Source organism: Nicotiana tabacum, chromosome 10 (genome assembly GCF_000715075.1).
Source record: "Nicotiana tabacum cultivar K326 chromosome 10, ASM71507v2, whole genome shotgun sequence".
In the NCBI taxonomy this organism is placed as follows: Eukaryota; Viridiplantae; Streptophyta; class Magnoliopsida; order Solanales; family Solanaceae; genus Nicotiana; species Nicotiana tabacum.
In genome coordinates this window covers 122048689-122068549 of record NC_134089.1, presented here as the reverse complement: position 1 = coordinate 122068549, position 19861 = coordinate 122048689, and the positions used below count along the sequence as shown (strand labels likewise).

Here is a 19861-nt window from a genome sequence, read left to right as displayed (position 1 = left end):
GGGGTGGGAGCCTTTTAAGGAGCAATCTACACAATTTGTAAGAAAAACCTAGATGCTTATTAAAAACTACAAAACATAAAGAACATTGGTAAATAAGTTTCTAATATAGTATAATTAGGTAAAAGTCTTCGAGGATGGCCTTACTCTTATTGATTGACAACTTACAAAGAATTGGATATTTTACATACAAAAGAATATATGAACAGGAAGAAATAGTAATACACAAATACAAGTATAGGAAGAGCATATGAATGACCAACTCAGTTGTATTCCTAGAAATACAAGTAGTTGGAGGAATCTGGATAGTTACTGGTGTCTCTACAGAGTATAGCTCGAGCTTCAACAATTGAACGAGGGGGCTCAATATCCTTCTCTTGTAGAGCATTTCCTTGCAATCTTTGCATTTGGGAAGCAAATATGTCATCCAGAATCTATAAATCATACCATGCAAATATTTCAAGAACCATTTGCATAAATATGTACTACATTATATATACTGAAATTTAGCTCCACTTACCCCAAGAGCATGGTAAGAACCACTATACCATACTCGGTTCTCTTTTCTTCCTTCTAAGAATTTCAGTATGATCTAGTATAAGAAAAGAACAAAATGCCATTAACTCAAGGGTAAAAAGAAAAAAGTTAAAATTAATCATTGTAGTCGAACAGCTCAAATTTGAGATGGTCACTAGATAAACCAACCTGTCCCATTTTGTCCCAAAATCCACGGCAGATTGCAACAAATATTACACTTGTAAAGACTTCTTTCAAGTTGCTTAAGGAATCTGAGAGTTGTGAATTCAACAGTTGCATTCTTTCACGGATTTCAGCCTCCCCATCTGCTTCCTTCGTTTCCTCCAAAATCCTTTGCAAACGTGTGCAACGATTTGCTTGCATCTGAAGCAGCAAAATTAGAGAGAAAGTTTAACCACCTCATTTCATGCATTTATATTCCAGTCAATAGTGTGATATGATAGACAGTAAAACACATGGAGTAAACACATCACAAGATTTACTCTCACTGATAAATAGCTAATTATGAGATAGTAGTTGCTTACATTACTAGCAAGCTTGATTATTATTGCTTGCATGTAGTTTTTGTATTTAGTCCTCAGTAATACCGTAACTCCATTCAGTTGCTCCCCGAAATTGGACTTCTTCTCTCCATTCGCTGGTAGATAGGATGCCCATGACTTCAAAATGTCTTCTAGTTGACAGTGTAGAACGTCTAGAATTCTCTTGATTGTGTTCAAGAAAGTGCCCAACTGTCAAAACAAGGCCCCAGCATATTTAGTTAGTTATGCTTCCTCTGCATTTGTGTGTATTAGCAGCTTATGCGTCTCTCTGTTACAACACTAATTGTTATAACCTGTCCATCTATTACTAGCAGTTACCTGATTAGGAATGCTATAGAGAGTAGTTGATTGCCTTCTTGCTAATTTCTGAACTTGCATGCCGAGCTTCTTTGGAATGCTATCCTTCAGTGGGGTCAAGATATCATTGTACTGTTTCTCTATGGCTTTTATAATTGCTCTTTCTACATTAGCAACAGCCTGTGATATCAACAGAAAGCGTTAATCAGCAAATGGAAGGGGTTCTCATTTATTTATACATTTGCACAGCCATGAAACAGCATCAAGCATCTGTCTATATGTTTCCATGAATACGAAAATAGAGCTTACATTCTCCAAAATGACAGTGTACTGAGGCCAACGGTTGATTACTACTTCATACTCAGTTAACATTTGTTTGGTTTTCTCAAACATTTCTTCGGCAAAAGGAGAAGTAGAATAGTTCGTAATAACACCAGACCATAACACCTGAAAGAGGTGATAGTTAGAATATGGAAAAATTTTAAGCCTCTCTTGCACAATAACAAAACAAAAGGGGTTATTTCAAGTGAAGATTAAGAGCTGAGTTACCTTTTCTGCCTTGCAAAGCTCAAGTAAGTGAAGTTGCAAATCCTCTATCCATACCATTATATAACTATGAAAGAGACCTCTCGAGTCTACACCACCTTGCACTCGACTGAATCATGGGAGAAAAGGTTAAATGACTTGTCTAAGAAAGCATAACAATTTCTTTGCTTCGATACAAATTTAATTGCGTTCAATATAACCTGATGTTCCATGTGTCTAGATTCCTCTCAAAATCAGCTGCTGCAATCAAAAGTTCATTCACATGTAGAGAAGGACTTGATGGAGGCCATGCAGCGAGAAAGTTCTTGAGCCTCTTACACAGTTCAGTGCTGTAAACTGAAGCCGTGATGGTTGTAAGGTCAATTGAACTGAAAAATGAATGTTCCCACTGTAAGACAATCTGAAGTTTTATTGGCAGTTTAAGTTGCACAACTGCAACAGCCAGCATAATACGAGAACTTGGAGCAGTAATTGTTGGCATTTTTAAGCCTATCTTGACATGAATTTCATTGAAACGCATGACAATATAATCATGGATATGCACCAACAGATTGATATCAAATTGCATCTTACTTTTAGTTGCATCATACCTTGGAAGTATATGTTGATTGTGGATCTTAATATCTGCCTGGATTTCATTTGATATTCGGGAGCAAAGGTTCTTCATCTTCGAATAAGCAGTGGTTATTGTTACTGAATCCATGACAAAGCCATCTAAGTTTGTTGACAGGAATTCATCAGTTTCGACCATGTGTTTTCGGCACCTCTTTGCTGCTGCTATCTGTTAAATCATATTTTCATTAGACTTATATGATGAGACATCAAAAAGTGTAAGCAAAACCAGACAACCGAATGCTCTACTCATTTACCTGTATATAGTTTCTAAGTGTCATCTGAGCATCTTGAGCAAGTATGTCATGGAGAAGAGTGTAAACTTGAACGGCAGGAGCAAGTGCTGGTGCTGCAGTTTCTGCTACAGGAGCTGAAATGTCTGCTAAACCTGTGGGACAGTTTTCATCCAAGGACTTGTAGTTTTCAAACACCGTGGCCAAGAGACTTCCAACTTCTGTTTCGCAATCCAGAAGCAAACTTTTCTGAAACAAGAAAAATTGTAAGTTTGCGTTCTCAGCTCAGGTGAAGTTTTTGCCGGCTTACTGAAACTAGCATGTCCAGTTACAATGATTTTAACAATTCAAAAAGATAAGCCAGTATTTAAATAGCAAAGGGTAGAGGATCAATTAGATAGACCACTTGTAAATGGTAACATATGCCTTCGCTTTAGTTTCTGAAAATACTTTTACCTCCTCTTTAAATATATTTTTTCTCTCTCTGAAATAAGAAACTAATAAGGTCGCGCCATTGTTCTATGATACCATTTATCTATGACATCTCACTAGAAAATGGAAAGCAGGTCAAATTTCAATGTTCAAAGAAAATGTAAAGCAGGTCAAATAAAATGGTAGAAGAGAGTAACATATTTGAAAGACAAAGGATGCTGCAATTAATTTACGAAGGTTTGAGAACTCTTGCATTTACGGGAAAACTAGATTAGCATTGCTGTAGAATTGGATTTTAAGAAATAATTCTGTAAAATGTCTAAATCTCCAGAATCACATCATCATCGAAGGTTTGAGAGTTCAGAGTCTGATACCTCTTGTCTTGTTAAACTTTTGTCGTTCCTTGCCTTCATCACTGGCACAAGCAACTCATGAATGAGCTCTAAACAATCTTTCGTTGGAGTGGCAACATCCATGACATATGAAAGGTACCTATTGAACTCTACTTATTCAGCTTTCTTAAAGAGACATTAAAGGATATAACATTTGCATATATCACAAGCATACCTTAATTTAGTATAGGTATGTGAGACCCCATAGTACAGAGAAAATTCTGTCAGTAACCAGTTCCAAGGTCCCTCAGACCTTAAACTTCGTGCACTGAATTGTTGAGCATGCATGGAAGCCTCCAGTAATAGATCATATGCAAGAGTCTCCGCAATAGGTCCACTCTGTCATAAATGGGAATCGAACGCATGTCACAAATTATTATTAACTCCTGCACCTATAAAATGAGCTAAGACACCATACACCAGCAGCAGTTTTGAGTATGTAGATCTTAATAATAACTGACAAATAATGTTTGAGACCTCAAGTCAAAAAGGGCCAAAGGATAAAGACCTCGAGTTAAATGGCTTAAGGTTAAGTCTCCAGTCTGTAGTTGTTTTCTTCTTTTCTTTTGTTTCATAAAAGAATCGAGAAAGAAAAAGATATATAAATATCTTTTATGTCGAACATTATGTGCTAGCTAGAAAATATGTATAAATATCAAAAACAGAGATAGGAGATGATGTTACACTTAGCAAACTGAATTAACAACCACCACCTTAAGGGAAAGATAATGAATAAGCTTAGAATCATACTTTTAGCAGATTCAAATTTAAATGTTACTCTTCTGACTTCAGATGAAAAATTATGATGTTACCTACTCATATTACTTCCTTCTCCTATTTAACGTATATTACGACAAAAACATTCAGATTCCACGGGACAGAAGTTAAATATGGTGGAGTGTCCTTGTTAAAAACCTTGACTTGTGTTGTCTCATCAGTTGTCAATGTACAATTGATTGATAGCTGGACCTTCCCAACACATTCATTATCATCATGATAAATCGGCCACCAGCGAATCTTATCATTCTGGAACAGTTACGAAACTGATGTAAGAAGGTGGTATAATAAGAATTTGAAAGCTGAATAAAATAGTCGTAACAATATGACCTATTGGAGGTTTTGACATACACTGCTGTCAGTCACGGCTGAGATCGGTATTGAAGTTCGACCCAAAGTACTTCTCTTCATATCCTGTACTTCAAGCAAAAGAGCATCTCCTTGGTTCTCTGGGAAACTGTATTCAGAAATATGTTATCTTGTCTGGAGAAATTAACATCTGAGCATAATTGTCCGATATCAAATAGAAACTGAAGTACAGGACTATCTTACATATGAGAATGCGAGCATCGGGGCATAGTGTCACAAAAATCTAAATATAACGATCATATTTCTAAACTACTTATAAAGGTGACCATACAATTGGAATCTTGACATAACTGTTCTTTTCCTCATCTTGCAAATTCTAATCAGAGAAAAGAAGTGAACGTAACAAAAAGAAGTTCCCTAAGTCTCTCATAAAGCTTATTGTAAGATAACCACACAACTGGAAGTCTTCTAATCCTAACAATATTCAGGATACAGTTCACTGGATTATTCAACTGGATTATAAGCAATATAGAACCAGTATGAAGTGAAAAAAACAACTTACAAGTCATGGTGATCACCACTTCCAGGCTGCAGCATAACAGCAGAATTTGGTTCAAATTTAGTATCTTCCATTGAACTCTTCAGGAGAACTAAGCATCTCAGGGATTCTGCAGACAACATAGTGGAAAACAACTATGTTATTTATGTACGAGGATCCTAAAAACTCTACATGGTTTTTGTTTGATTTTGATAGTTCCAGAAATCTACTTATTTCCAGAGCGTGCATGAATTCTTAACACGTAAATAAGAACCAATATAGACCATCAATGTGTTATTAGTTAAGGAATCAACTAGGCCTCAATACCAAACTAGGTTGGATCGGTTGGATGAATCGGGCCATCTCATTCCAATATCTTTTGTCTTTTAGAACAAATTAGGAGTTCTTTAAAAATAGAGTGTTCCCAAGTCTCACACAAATCCGTAACCACATTAGAAAACCTCCTTAATAATACAATCTAATACAGATATAACAACTAGTTGGCATCGCCTATATGGTTCGTTGCTTCCATTTTATTAAGAATGTTGCCTTAATTGCGAGAGGTAGTAGTTCTTTTGATACACTTCTCTTCATATGATTTTAGGTCTACATTGGCCCTTTTAGCACCCTTCAATCACGATATTGTCTTCACCTAGAGAAGACCATCACCATCAATGCTTTATCAGGAAATAAGAAAAGAAAAAAACGTCAATCAGGTTGCTATTTTATCATCTAGAATAATCATTCTAAGAGAATCAAGCAAGCCGTTCGTGTTGAATTATGTAAACCTTTTAGAAGACTATGTTTTTTGAACTCCACAGGCATTTTTGGTACTCCCTCTGTTTCAAGTTAGATGACACACTTTCCTTATTAGTCCGTTCCAAAAAGAATGACACATTTCTGCAATTGAAAATAATTCAACTTTAAACTCTTTATTTTACCCTTAATGAGAAGCTTTTATAACCACACAAATGTCATGACCCCACAAAGCTTTTTTTACCCTTAAGCTTTTAAGACCTCAAGTTTCAAAAGTCTTCTATTTTTTCTTAAACTCCGTATCGAGTCAAACTACCTCATCTAAATTGAAACGGAGGGAGTACTTGTTTCCGTGATCCAATTGAAGAGAAAAGATCATTCAATAAGAAGTACTAACCTTCGGATGTCAGCAGAGATGAATGAATTTTAAGAGAATTGATTCCATTTTTCACCAGTGAAGAAACATGCCGTACATATTCCGCTCCGGCCTGCATGCTAATTGCACCTCGCATTGAGTTTGCGCTCTTAAGCTTCCTCTTTGGTATGATTCTTAACTTTCTTACTGCAATTGGTTTTGAAATGATGTCAAGCATTATATACTATGCAAGTAAAAGATACACATTACATTACAGAATAAGATATCTACTTGCAATATAGTGTCACAAATTTTATTTCATTTTCTTCGTCTGGAACATCTAAAAGGCTACATTCTAACACATCTTAGGCGAAAGATTAGTAGATGAAACCATAACTTATTAATCAAATATGATTCACAGCTATTTATTTAATGAACTACCCATTCTAACACATCTTAGTCGAAAGATAAGTCAACTATTAAACTTTAACCAGAAAGTGATGTGTCTAGAAGGGAACAAGATTTCATAGAAATTGCAGGATTAAACCATAACTTATATTCAAATCTGTCTTCACAAAAGAAAAAATAACTAGCTCTGAACTATAAATTACCTACCTTACCTCCGAGGCTCGGACACACACATACAAATAAAAACCAAAGAGCTGCACTACCTATTACCTCAAAAGTTAAGCATAAACAAGCGTTCTTGAGTTATACCTTCCACACGAACCTTCCCCACTAATTTTCTCACTTTCAAGGGTAATGTTTGTCCATTTGTCTTATTGATCCTTTCTGTTGTCTGCATGCCTCGAGGTTGGAGCAACAGTTTCTGCAAGCTGCGAAGTTGAATAAGATAGTTAGCGAATGGTATTAGTCATGGAAAAAGTGTTGTGGCCTTTAAAGCTGCTTTTAAGTGATTCAATAAGAGAAAATATAAGCTAGCATACCAGAAAGCACCTCGAAGCAGCTGGCATTCATCGCGTAAAAATTCCGGTGCTTCAACACATCCTCTTGCCCAAGCATTTAGGCATAGACGAATGCAGGCATCATAAGCCAAGAGAACTTGCCATCCATTTTGACTGATGTTGTCAAAGAAATGCTCAGTAGTTGCAATCTAATAAATAAGACTTAGAAGAAGTACACATCTTTTTTTAACCCTAAGCTTTTGAGGCAGCAAGATAATTTAAGTAAAAAAGAAAAACCTGGTATCATAACGGCTTGGAAATCCCACAGAATTTCCTTGCTGGAACGAGGGCACAGTGTTTGTTTCCACAAAAGTTGATTTATCTTCCCTGTACCAAAATGAAGCTGTCATGGAAATGAAAGACATCTGCAAAAATGTTTCATGCTGAATGTCATTTCACTTTTTCATACCCTCGGCTTTCAGTCTCTGAAAGAACTTGTTCATTTCTATGACAAGCCTCTTCTGGAATATTTTTCTTATTGTGCTCAGTTCCAGACAACCCTCCAGAAGTGCTCAATCCACTTCCACATTCCTGTTCAGAGTTATCTTCATCTGCTCCAATATCCAATATGGGTGGTGCACTTGGGGTTCCTAAGTCATTTAGCCTACCAACAGGTGTTGCCTGCATTACATATAGTTAACCTCTTATCAAGAAAAACTCAACTTCGATCATATAATCAATCAATCAATGAAGGGAAAAGGCTAAAAGTTACCCCCTTCTATGATACCTAAATATCTTAATTTTACCCTCCGTCATACTATATCCGTTAGAAAGTTGTCTCACATTTGCCTTTGACCTTAACATACCTCCAAACTAAAGTATAACAAAAGGTAATTTTAAACCACAATAAAATATAAGTGGGAAACTTAAACCTTTTACCCAAAGTTTTTTAAGACGTGGAATCTACCCACAGTCCACAGAGCCGCCAACAACAACAACAACAACAACCACCTAGTATAATCCCACAAGTGGGGTCTGAAGGAGGGTAGTGTGCAGTGGCGAAGCTAGGAATTTTTCCAACGGTATTCAAATTTAAAAGAAGTGAAAAAAATCTCCTACAAAGGGTGTTCAATATGTGTTATATACCTCTAAAACGTAATATTTTACATATATACACAATGCAATTTTTCGACGATGTGAACATGTGGCTTCGCCACTGGTAGTGTGTACGCAGGCCTTACCCTTACCCTGGGGGTAGAGGGGCTGTTTCTGAAAGACCCTTGGCTCAAGAAGATGAAAAGAAATAATTAGAACAATAACAACAACAAAGGTCAGAAAGATAGTACCAGCAACCTAAGGACTAGAAAAATAAATGGAAAAAGCAATAGCAATATCAAGTAACAATGGCAAGATACTAGGAAACCGGAGCAGTACATACTAGAGCCACTTAAAAGAAAGGGCAAATACCAAACTCTTTGCTAATCGCAAAGGTACAATAGATGGCCTCAAAGTATAAGGAATAGTAAAATTAAAATATTTCAGATAGTAGATAATTGAACCTTTTCCCATAAATTAATGATACTCCTTTCTATGCTACCTAAATATCTTAATTTTACCCTCCATCATACAATATCCATTAACAAGTTGTCTCATATTTGCCTTTGACCCTAACATTCCTCCAAACTAAAGCATAAGGGAAGCTAATTTTAAACCACAATAAAAAAAATAAGTGGGTAATTTGAACCTTTTACCCGAAGTTCTTTAAGACGAATAATCTACCCACACTCCATGCTAGAGCCAACAACAACAACAACTCAGTATAATCTGATAAGTGGAGGTCTGGGAGGGTAGTATGTACGTAGACATTACCCTTACTTTGGGGTAGAGAGACCCTTGGCTCAAGAAGATGAAAAAAAAACAATAGAACAGTAACAACAACAAAGGTTAGAAAGATAATACCAGCAACCTAAGGACCAGAAAAATAGATGGAAAAAGCAATAGCAATATGCAGTAACAATGACAAGATACTAGGAAACCGCAGCAGTCCATGCTAGAGCCACTTAAAGGAAAGGGCAAAGACCAAACTCTTTGCTAATCGCAAAGGTACAATAGATGGCCTCAAAGTATAAGGAATAGTAAAATTAAAATATATCAGATAGTAGATAATTGAACCTTTTCCTATAAATTGATGATACTCCAATATAGCAAACTAATTGAGAATGACATATGCACTATGTGGTTGAACTTTATCACGCAGATAGCTAGGAACACTACTCAAAAGTGTAGCTTTCTGTGCACTTCCCATAAACTCCAGCTCACTAAATCTCCTAATACCATTTTCTGGTACTTCAACTCTAAGATTCTCTTGTAAAATTCCTCTATTCAGCGTGGAGCCATGTCGATTGTTTAATCCAACTCCTTTAACTTCACATCCGTTTGTACTCAATGTTTCTTGTTCAGAGTAATGGCCATCGATTTCATCTGAAGCTGAAGTCACACTCTCACTCTCATCATCAAAGTCGTAATCATAATCATCTTCATTGCTGTCTATACTAAGTGTTTTCACTGTGTTATGGGGTTTTAGAAGACCCGAATGAAATTTCAAGGGTGGTAATATATGTGAATTTGGGGTGTAAGTGGCTAACGGAGATCTGGGAATTGAGTATCTATCATCAAAGTTTTCAGATAATGGCGATCTTGGATTACATGATTGTTTTACTTCAGTCCCCTGCAACCCAAAATTTACCATACCAAGAATCAATTAGGAAACAAAATTAACAAGAACCCAGATGTAAAAAAGAGTGGATATATACAAAGTCGCACACTTTTTTTTTCAATTGTACCAGTAATTTGGCTTACCTGTTTGATCCAGTTAATTGCAGACTCGTCCAAACCTTCTGTGAACATTTCTGTTTGTTGGTTTCTACAAAAAAACCAAATGATTTTTAGAGAACTTAAAGGATTGTGAAGGAATAAGAAGAAGGGGGAATTTGAGGAGGAAAAAAGGAAAGAAAGCTGAGAGAGAGAGAGGTATAATGGGGGTAAAGAGAGAGACAAGAAGAGCGGTCTTGTGCTCCACCTCCTTCTAACGGCTAGTTTGAAAAAGGCTGAGATGAATTTAATACCATATGCTGTCTCCCCAATAATTCTTTTCTATTTGCCGTTCGAGGCTAAAGTCTCTCACTGGAAATATTATTTTGAAGAATTAATCTAAATAATTACTCACCCAACTACTAAAATTAAAAGTAACCATATATATATATATATATATATTTGTGTAAAGATCTCTTATTATTTTTGGTTCTCTATTCTGCGTTCAGAATCGCATTGGGATCCAACTATTTCGAATTTAAAATTTCACTTTATTAGTAAAGTGCTGCCAATTCAAAGGCAATTTTATATCCCTGGGTCGAATCTAAGACTTCGATTAAGATGGAAAGATATTTATCACTTCATCACAATCTATGGTTCTCTCCGAAAAATTAATTATGGTTGAGTTAAATTAAAATATAGAAATATTCATATTTTTGGTGGCTGAAAGAGTATTTGTAAAGCCAAGTACTATACATAGAAACTTCATTTGCTCTTACAAAATTTACTTTAGATCTTGTAAACACTTTAATGGCCTTCTCTGAGCAACGACCACAAATTTAGAAGTAGATCTCCGCAACTTCAAACACTTAAATTGGATGACTTTGTTAGAACATAGAAATAAAGGTTGTCAAGGTAAGGTAATAATAACCACAAAAAAAAACACTTGATCAAAGTGTGGTGATAAACTCATAATTTGGATTTTGCAAAAATGTACAAATAGATCCGATGTTCCATCTGTTAAACTGCTTCATGCCCTGAACTAGGTTGCTGATCTTCATGGTTCAGACCGGCAGTGGCAAGTGTTGTTACGACGAAAATATTGAAAACAGGCATTGAGGGAGACATTCCTTGTAGCCAATCCAGGAAAGTATTGAAAGTCTTGGCAAGCCAAGTATAATTCATGGAAATCAATATGATCATGGGATATGCATACCAAAATATATATTTTGGTACTACCAGACAGACCAGCAATAATAGAGTAAGACTTGTGGAGAAATCTCCAACTCTTATACATATTTGCCACTGCTCGCTTCTGGGGTGAATTTTTATGGAGGTGAAGGAGAAGATGGTGAACGTGAAGAGAAGAATGCTAGCTTCCATTAAAGTAAACTGGTGAGAAACTGCTACAACGTTGAACGGATCCCATTGCCAGGGAGGTCCGATTCCAGATTTGAGAATGTTTACTAACACTAAGATAGTGTGCCTAAGATCAAAATGATCAATGGATACCATTTGTTTCCTTCAGAATCTCCGTAGATATTGTAGAAGATGTTTTAACCTTTCCGAGTTTATATAGATCATAACAGGTGCAATCCCAATTTTCCTACTTGCAGGCTAGGTAGTGGTAGGAATAAAGGAGGATAAGGGTCAAAACATTCAAATCCTATGATACTTAAGGATATGTATATGTTGACTTGTGACTACTGACTACGTAAGTCAAGTCGCTGAAGCAAAATATTAATTAAGAGCGGCTGGTCGACAGAAACTGCAACATTATATTGACTTGTCATTTTGTGCGTCTTTGGGTTGTATAAATCTACAATTAAGGGTTTAATACCTCCTCTCAGGTTGACTCCCACATCAAATGCTTCTAGCTTTTTGATACTCTCTTTTTAGTGACCTTCACAGGTAGGCTTTGGCTATGTGGTTCTGACTTACCCAACGGTTAGTCTTCGCCTTCTGCTCCATATTTGCCTTTCCGAGTTCTGTAGCTGGCAAGAAAAAGATCAAATTTAAAAAAGTAAAAAGAAGTTGCAACGGAGAGTCTGAAGTCATAAATAACTATGAGAGACCAGGGTTCTGGTTCCAACAGAGGCAGAAAATCCTAAGTGATTCATCCAAAAATCTAAACCTTTGACAAAAAGAGTTATTTGGATACCTATTAGCCCCTTGACAAAGGTCCTCGGTAGGTGCGAGTTGTGATAAGGATTTTCATGATGGCTTTGGCACACAACCTGAAAAATTGGGCAACATCATGATGGGCTGCTCGGCATGACGGACAATGCGAGGTTCGACAAACGTACCTTGAACGGAAGCAAGGCGCATCTTACTTAGATGTGCGGGTTGGCAAAACAATGGCAAGGCAAAGCCATGTCAAGCAGGGGCAAAGACATGGCAAGGCAAGGCGGGACAAGCAATGGCAAATGATACGGACAGATTTGATCAAGTCGGGGGCGACTTGACATGGGCGGGCAGCTGTGACAATGAATGTGTGCGGCTAAGTCAGCGGGCAGCGAGTTGTGGCAATGACATTGGCGCGGAGCAGTGTCAAAGGCAAGGTTGGGCGCAATGCCAGCCTTGGCACAAAGCAGTTGGGCGAAAATCAGACACATGTTGTGCACAAGCAGCAGTTGGAAAACATGTGCTTTAGCAGTTGGCAATTGCAACCTCTTCCAAGACATGCTGGTCATGGCCTAAAAAGTGTGCCCACGTTTTTGTACTTTGTCTTAACTTGTTTGCCCATCAGTTGGGGCTTGTCAACTGATTGTAGCCTTATAAATACTTGCCTAGGCTGTCCAAAACGGGGCAGAGAACTTAGTCTAAGGCATTGTGTAGCCAAAATTCGTCTAAGTCATTTCCTAAGGGTGGGAAAACCATTTTGGGGCAGGGAATTAGGGAATTCTTTGTCTTGGCCATAGGGTTGGCTATTGTGTTCTTGTATTCACATATTAATACAAGTTGGGAAGAAATTCCTGTATATCGTGTGTGCCTTTATCTACTGTTTTTGCTGTCTATTTTCTTTCTAAGTGCAAACGTCCCTAACAATAAAACTAAGTGTTGGAAAGGCTGAAGTCAAGGCTGGACTTGACTGCCACACGGAGGTGAACCTCGGGTTGAGTTCGAGTGACACAAATCACCCCTGTGACAATTGGTATCAGAGCTAGGTTGGATGAAGAATGGCTGGTGGCAACGCAGAACTGAGGGAAAAGGTTACTGCATTAGAGGCACTCGTCGAAATTGTTGATGAGGATCAATTTCTGACTATCTTGAGGCTGAGATGAACAGGCTGAGCCAGGAGTGCACAGATCTGAAAATGGAAAATGGGTTGCTGCGTCGTGCTGTTGGCAATGATGAAGCACAGCATGGAGCAGATCGTACCAAGGTCAGAATTCCGGAGGCTAAAGAGTTTAATGGCGCAAGGAGTGCCAAGAAACTCGAAAACTTCCTGTGGGATATGGAACAATACTTCCATGCTGCCAAAGTGCAAGATGAAGACAAAGTCCTCATTACGACTATATACTTGGTGGACGATGCAAAGCTGTGGTGGCGTACGCGCGTGGCAGATGATGTAAGTGCTGGTAGGCCGAAGATTGACTCTTGGGAAGGGCTGAAGAAAGAGTTGAAGGATCAATTCTTTCCTAGCAATGCGGGCTGGATTGCTAGAGATCGTTTGAAGAAGTTGAAACAAACTGGAACGGTCAGGGATTACGTCAAGGATTTTAGTTCTTTGACGTTGGATATTAGCAACATGTCTGAGGAAGACAAGCTGCATAATTTCCTTTACGGGTTGCAGTCGTGGTCACAAATGGAACTCCGAAGGCAAAATGTGAAAGACTTTCCTAGTGCCATTGCTGCTGCGGATGCGTTGGGTGATTTCCGGTTGGGACAAGATGGTTCTGATTTCTCTACTACTTCAAAGTCCAAAAACGGGAACAAGGACAAGGTAAAAGAGTGGAGGAAAAATGGAAATGACAAGGGTAATGCTGTTGAGGGCAATAGCAATGAGAAGGGAAAGCAATGTGCTGGACCTTCGACAAACAAGGGACAAAACAGCAAGTTTGATGGTTGTTTTATTTGCAAAGGGCCACACATGGCGAGGGATTGTCCAAGAATTGAACGGCTTTCAGCGTTGTTTGCTGAAGAAAAGAGTGAAGACGAGACAAACGAGGAAGAACATGGGCAAGCAACAGCATATTTAGGGCCTATGGTGGTGCTGAAAAATGCGGAAGCTGCTTCGTCGAGGACGACGAATTCTTCTGGTGGGGGTGGTTTGTTAGCCCCTTGACAAAGGTCCTCGGCAGGTGTGGGTTGTGACAAGGATTTTCATGATGGCCTTGGCACACAACCTGAAAAATTGGGCAACATCATGATGGGCTGCTCGGCATGACGGACAATGCGGGGTTCGACAAACGCACCTTGAATGGAAGCAAGGCGCATCTTACTTAGATGTGCGGGTTGGCAAAACAATGGCAAGGCAAAGCTATGTCAAGCAGGGGCAAAGACATGGCAAGTCAAAGCAAGGCAAGGCGGGACAAGCAATGGCAAATGATACGGACATATTTGATCAAGTCGGGGGCGACTTGACATGGGCGGGCAGCTGTGACAATGAATGTGTGCGGCTAAGTCAGCGGGCGGCTAGCTGTGGCAATGACATTGGCGCGGAGCAGTGTCAAAGGCAAGGTTGGGCGCAATGCCAGCCTTGGCACAAAGCAGCTGGGCGAAAATCAGACACATGTTGTGCACAAGCAGCAGTTGGAAAACATGTGCTTTAGCAATTGGCAGTTGCAACCTCTTCCAAGACATGCTGGTCATGGCCTAAAAAGTGTGCCCACGTTTTTGTACTTTGTCTTAACTTGTTTGCCCATCAGTTGGGGCTTATCAACTGATTGTAGCCTTATAAATACTTGCCTAGGCTGTCCAAAACGGGGCAGAGAACTTAGTCTAAGGCATTGTGTAGCCAAAATTCGTCTAAGTCATTTCCTAAGGGTGGGAAAACCATTTTGGGGCAGGGAATTAGGGAATTCTTTGTCTTGGCCATAGGGTTGGCTATTGTGTTCTTGTATTCACATATTAATACAAGTTGGGAAGAAATTCCTGTATATCGTGTGTGCCTTTATCTACTGTTTTTGCTGTCTATTTTCTTTCTAAGTGCAAACGTCCCTAACAATAAAACTAAGTGTTGGAAAGGCTGAAGTCAAGGCTGGGCTTGACTGCCGCACGGAGGTGAACCTCGGGTTGAGTTCGAGTGACACAAATCACCCCTGTGACAATACCTATGGTGGGATTTAGCAAGCACCTAGTAATTATACATAATTAGAAAAGCTGAGCACAAGCTAACCCAAACAACATCATTTGGAAGTAAAAAAAACGTAAAAAGTACTCTGCACGCTAGTTATGAAGTAGTTGCACAAACGGAGTAATAAAATTGCAAGTTTGCAACCATGGGAAGCAGTATAAATGGAGACTGAATAAGAGCATCATAAGAAACACACATTCTGCATCGTTAAAACCTCTTATCCGAGACACGGTTCAGTACCAAACGTCCAGTAAAGTGTATCAATGGACAACTCAAGCAATGTCAGAACACAAGCTAGAAATCACTTCGAATATCAATGGAGTTCAGAAAGAGTGCATTTGAGAAAACTATCCAGCCGCATGACAAAATCCATGTAATTACTCATGAAGTAACCAGCACATGATGCAATATAGCAACAACCAAATCTATGCATGGGACTTAAATATGAACCCAAATATAACCAGAGTATTCGTTCCAAAAGTGATATGGAACAAAACCACCTTAAACCTATCCTCTGTTTCAATTACAAAGTAAGATAATCAGCTAAAATCAGTTCTCTGGTAATTTCTCCATTGAAAGTAGCAGTTATCAAGATACAAGAAATATGGGAAAATGTGATTAAAACACAATGAAGGATGAAAAAGCTAAATCACAACTTTGAACTAACAAAATATCTAGCCTCAGAATATGACAGTAAAATAGGAAGTACAAAGGTCCTTGGCTGCAGTTCAGATACTCTTTCTGGCAGGACTAGGTAAATTTTGACAAGACAGAAAAGGTCTTTAGCCATCCAACAGTCGTAATCACCCTGCAGAACCATTTAGTCGATCTTCACTGATGAGAAAAGATAATGCACGAAGTAAAATGATGTGAGGAAGCCAATAGTGCCAGTTGACAGCATGATTGCGACTGCCATTATCAAAGAGTAGCCAAGGTAAAGTATAGCTGATACTGGGCCACTCAAGCTCTGGAGGTCAAAAACCAAGTAATTGATGGAGTACAGGAACACATAGAGAGCAACAGAGCCTGATGCATAGAATGCTTTCCACCACCACATCCAGTCCTCCACACAAAGATGCATATAAGTGAGCACAACTGAAACTTCAGCACAAACAGTAACCAACAGGAGGAGGACAATAAGCAGAAAACCGAAAACATAGTAGAACCGTCCAAGCCAAATACTAGAGAGGATGAAGAAGAGTTCAATAAAGAGGGTTCCAAATGGCAGAGTTCCAGCACCAAGAACAAGAAGCCAAGAGGGATACTTGCGTGCAGGGATCTCCCTAGGAATCTGGTTAGTCCGCACAGGATATGAAATAGGCTCAGCTCGTGTTCCAAGGTATCCTCCCAAGAGGGTGAGAGGCACTGAAATACAGAACCAGAGTGCTAAGAGAGTGAAAAATAATGAGATGGGGAGTGCTCCAGTACTTCTGCTTCCCCAAAGAATGAAATTCAGCACAGTGAGGATGACGAAGACAATCCCAGGAAAGAAGCACGCAGTTGACCAAGAAACCGATCTCCAACCTTCGGAAGTGCCCTTTATTGTTCTCCAAGCACGCACACTAACGTAACCAGCAGCAATTCCCAGGAAGAGATAAAGCAATATCATACCTGTTAGCAGCATTCCTCGTGAAGCTGGTGACATGAAACCAAATGCAGCAAAAACAATAGTGACAACTGCCATTCCAGTAATCTGAACCCCATCTCCAATCATAACACACAGTAACGTTGAGTGATTTGGCTCTCTAAAAACATCACCAACCACAAGCTTCCAACCAGAAAGCTCCTCATTCATCTGTGCCTGAGCCTCTTTATCCAATTCCTCATACTTGGTCAAATCCCTTCTAACTGTTCTCAAAAAGATAACAAAAACAATACCAGCCAGGAAAAATATTACCATCAACGAGTTGAGAATTGAGAACCAATGGACCCGGGCACCTTCCATCTTCAGATAAGCATCCCATCGAGATGGCCATCTAATATCACTTTTCACAAATTCAACCTCATACGTGAAAGACACTCTTTCTTGCTCTCTTATTATTTGAGACTTCTCAAGTTCAAGTGGACAACTTATGGATGAAGAATTGTCGTACATATGGAGTTTTGTCATCTTTTCTGGCTCATACTTGACACTGCATGGAACAACCTCAAACCCAACAATCTCAAAACCAGATGCTTTACTCTTGTCTGTCTCTGAAATGACACCCATACCTTCTTCACCAGTACCAATTATCTGAATTCCAGCACCCTCGTACTCGTGAATCAGAACCCTGAACTTAAGGTGGTTGATTATGTAATCTTCGTTACTGTTTTGTGGTGAGTAACCTACTGGAAACCCTGTCCACTGAATTTTGAGCCCATTTTGGTTGGCATATCTCAAAGCAGGCAAATTATCCAGAATCATGTTAACCTGGTACAGATCACGGGTCCTCTGCTTCAACAGCTTTACCTCATGCTCATTTAAGGGTGGGGTAGTACACAGGTAAATAGATTCATTGACATTCATCTTAAATCTATAGGGAGAGTTGTCAATCTGATCTCCCATGAGCAACTCTCCCAGATTCTCAGCACTTTTCTTGACTCCACCTGGGGGCTTGCAGTAAGGAAGACTATAGTAGCTGAATGGAAGTTCAGTTTCAATCGAAGTCAAAGAATTCACTTTGACAATGATTTCTTCACCTGTTGAATATGTATGCATGTAGCTTCCAGGAAGATAAAACCCATTACAGGCATGAGAAACAAGAATGACATAAAGGAAAACAGCCCAATATCTCCTCGTTGAAATCAACGGGGAAGCCATTGCTCAACAAAAACACCGATCGCCTGAAAACTAGTTTGATCCACCACAAAAAATACAAGATCTCTGTAGATTACTCCAGGAACTCTGCAATAAGGATCAGTGTTAATGATCTTCCTTATGATTGATCATGAAACAACTACATATCCACATTGATCGTGTTAGTGAACAGCTTAACAGAAACTCACACATATTATCGTACATATTGAAGTTGGTAGTAAGTTAACCACTCATTACGCAACTAATCACTCATAAGATCTAGACGCCAGTGAAGCAGAAGAAAATGAAATCCAGAAGTAACTCAAATCAAGCTAACCCAAATCCAACTAATACTAGTAGTGAGACACAACCAGATGGTCATGCTAGGCAGATCCAGCTACAGCAAGAGAAAGTGCACAAATTCTCAAATTTATGTATAAACAACAATTACACCTAGACTCAAGTATATTTTTCTGCACTCATTATGACAAGGAAATAGTTAGTGCAAAAATAATCCCTCTGCTACTACACTGAATCCTAAATCCACCTCTACGTATTGGATAAACTTTTCTGACTGTCAATAGAGCAAGAAACAACTTCATATCGCAATAGATCGTATTACTGAACAGCCTAGCAGCAACTCAAACACACTACTATACATATTAAATTTCATGATTTAAAAAGAAAAAAGAAACAACCATTCATTCAAATCTAACTACACAAATGAAATAACTCAACTAACAAGAACGCAAATCTAATGCTAGCACGAGCAGATCCACCTTAGTGCAGCGGATGCACGAACACACAAACACAGTGCTGTCTTCACTCGAATTATATATACAAAATTTTAATTAACAAATACGTATAAATTTATGCTAGTATATCCTAACTCATTTTAACAACAACAAAAAGAAGGATTAGTAAGTACAGTAACCTACACAGCTACTAACTTAAAATCCTAGATCCGTTTCTGCGGTATACTAAATAAAGTTTTCCTGCTATAAATAGAAAAGCGAACAAAGCGTAACTGGAGCATTAATTGAAGTAGATCTATAAATACAACAAGAAAGCAATAATAATCAATTAAATGGTTACCGGCGGAGTGAGTGAGCGATCTGGAAAGTGAGAAATGACGGTGAAATCGAAGGGGATTTGCAATTTGGCAGATGGGGTTGAAGAAAAGGGGGAAAAGGCAAAAGAGTCGTGAAGTGTAATCCAGAGGGCACTGGAGTTTGCAATAAAAACCGTTTGCGCGTGTTATATATGTGGGGACCTGTTATCGCGTGAGTTTCAATCAGGTTTTTAGATCTTGCTGTACTATCTGCCTTGATAATTTGGTAGATCTATCGCTCCTGTACATTGGGGACAAAAGGGGAAATATAGTTTTAACTCTCTACCGTGATTTGGGAACTAAGAGGGGTTGCTCTGATGGTAAGCAACCTCCGCTTCCAACCAAGAAGTTGTGAGTTCGAGTCTCCCCAAGAGCAAGGTGGGAAGTTCTTGGAGGGAAGGATATCAGGGTTCTATTTGGAAACAGCCTCTCTACCCCAGGATAGGGGTAAGGTCTGCGTACAAACTACCCTCCCCAGATCCCACTAAGTGGGATTATACTGAATTGTTGTTGTTGTTGTTGTACCGTGATTTGGGAAACTTTTGACAATCTCTAGCCCACAAATCTATTATATAATTTGAAGCCAAAAACTAATTATTATAGCTAGGCAAAGCCTTAGAGCGTGTTTTGGAAAGT

The 19861-nt window shown here is 38.7% G+C and overlaps 2 protein-coding genes across 2 annotated transcripts; both read right to left on the bottom strand.

Annotated features, from left to right (window-relative positions):
- Nucleotides 1-114: 114 nt before the first annotated feature.
- LOC107759021 (uncharacterized) lies at nt 115-10328 on the bottom strand. The gene is made up of 22 exons (XM_016576880.2): nt 10088-10328; nt 9453-9956; nt 7698-7909; nt 7526-7615; nt 7271-7402; nt 7041-7159; nt 6366-6530; nt 5237-5342; nt 4717-4822; nt 4504-4614; nt 3764-3927; nt 3571-3688; nt 2789-3013; nt 2510-2700; nt 2120-2287; nt 1923-2028; nt 1683-1820; nt 1395-1553; nt 1059-1265; nt 703-897; nt 518-589; nt 115-431 (listed from the first exon to the last, which is right to left on the bottom strand). Exons 1-22 carry the CDS (start codon nt 10133-10135, stop codon nt 273-275), a joined length of 3495 nt encoding a protein of 1164 aa, XP_016432366.1. The 5' UTR covers nt 10136-10328; the 3' UTR covers nt 115-272.
- Nucleotides 10329-15874: 5546 nt separating this feature from the next.
- LOC107759022 (transmembrane 9 superfamily member 12) lies at nt 15875-19412 on the bottom strand. Its single transcript, XM_016576881.2, has 2 exons — nt 19210-19412; nt 15875-18222 (listed from the first exon to the last, which is right to left on the bottom strand). Exon 2 carries the CDS (start codon nt 18136-18138, stop codon nt 16159-16161), a length of 1980 nt encoding a protein of 659 aa, XP_016432367.1. The 5' UTR covers nt 18139-18222; nt 19210-19412; the 3' UTR covers nt 15875-16158.
- Between the last annotated feature and the right edge of the window lie 449 nt (nt 19413-19861).

Excerpts from the sequence above, each read along its gene's own strand:
- LOC107759022 (XM_016576881.2), bottom strand. The coding sequence starts at position 18,138 with ATGGCTTCCCCGTTGATTTCAACGAGGAGATATTGGGCTGTTTTCCTT.
- LOC107759021 (XM_016576880.2), bottom strand. The coding sequence starts at position 10,135 with ATGTTCACAGAAGGTTTGGACGAGTCTGCAATTAACTGGATCAAACAG. Across the intron at positions 3,014-3,570 it reads AAAGTTTAACAAGACAAGAG|AAAAGTTTGCTTCTGGATTG; the intron begins GTATCAGACTCT and ends TTCTTGTTTCAG. Across the intron at positions 2,701-2,788 it reads CACTTAGAAACTATATACAG|ATAGCAGCAGCAAAGAGGTG; the intron begins GTAAATGAGTAG and ends ATGATTTAACAG.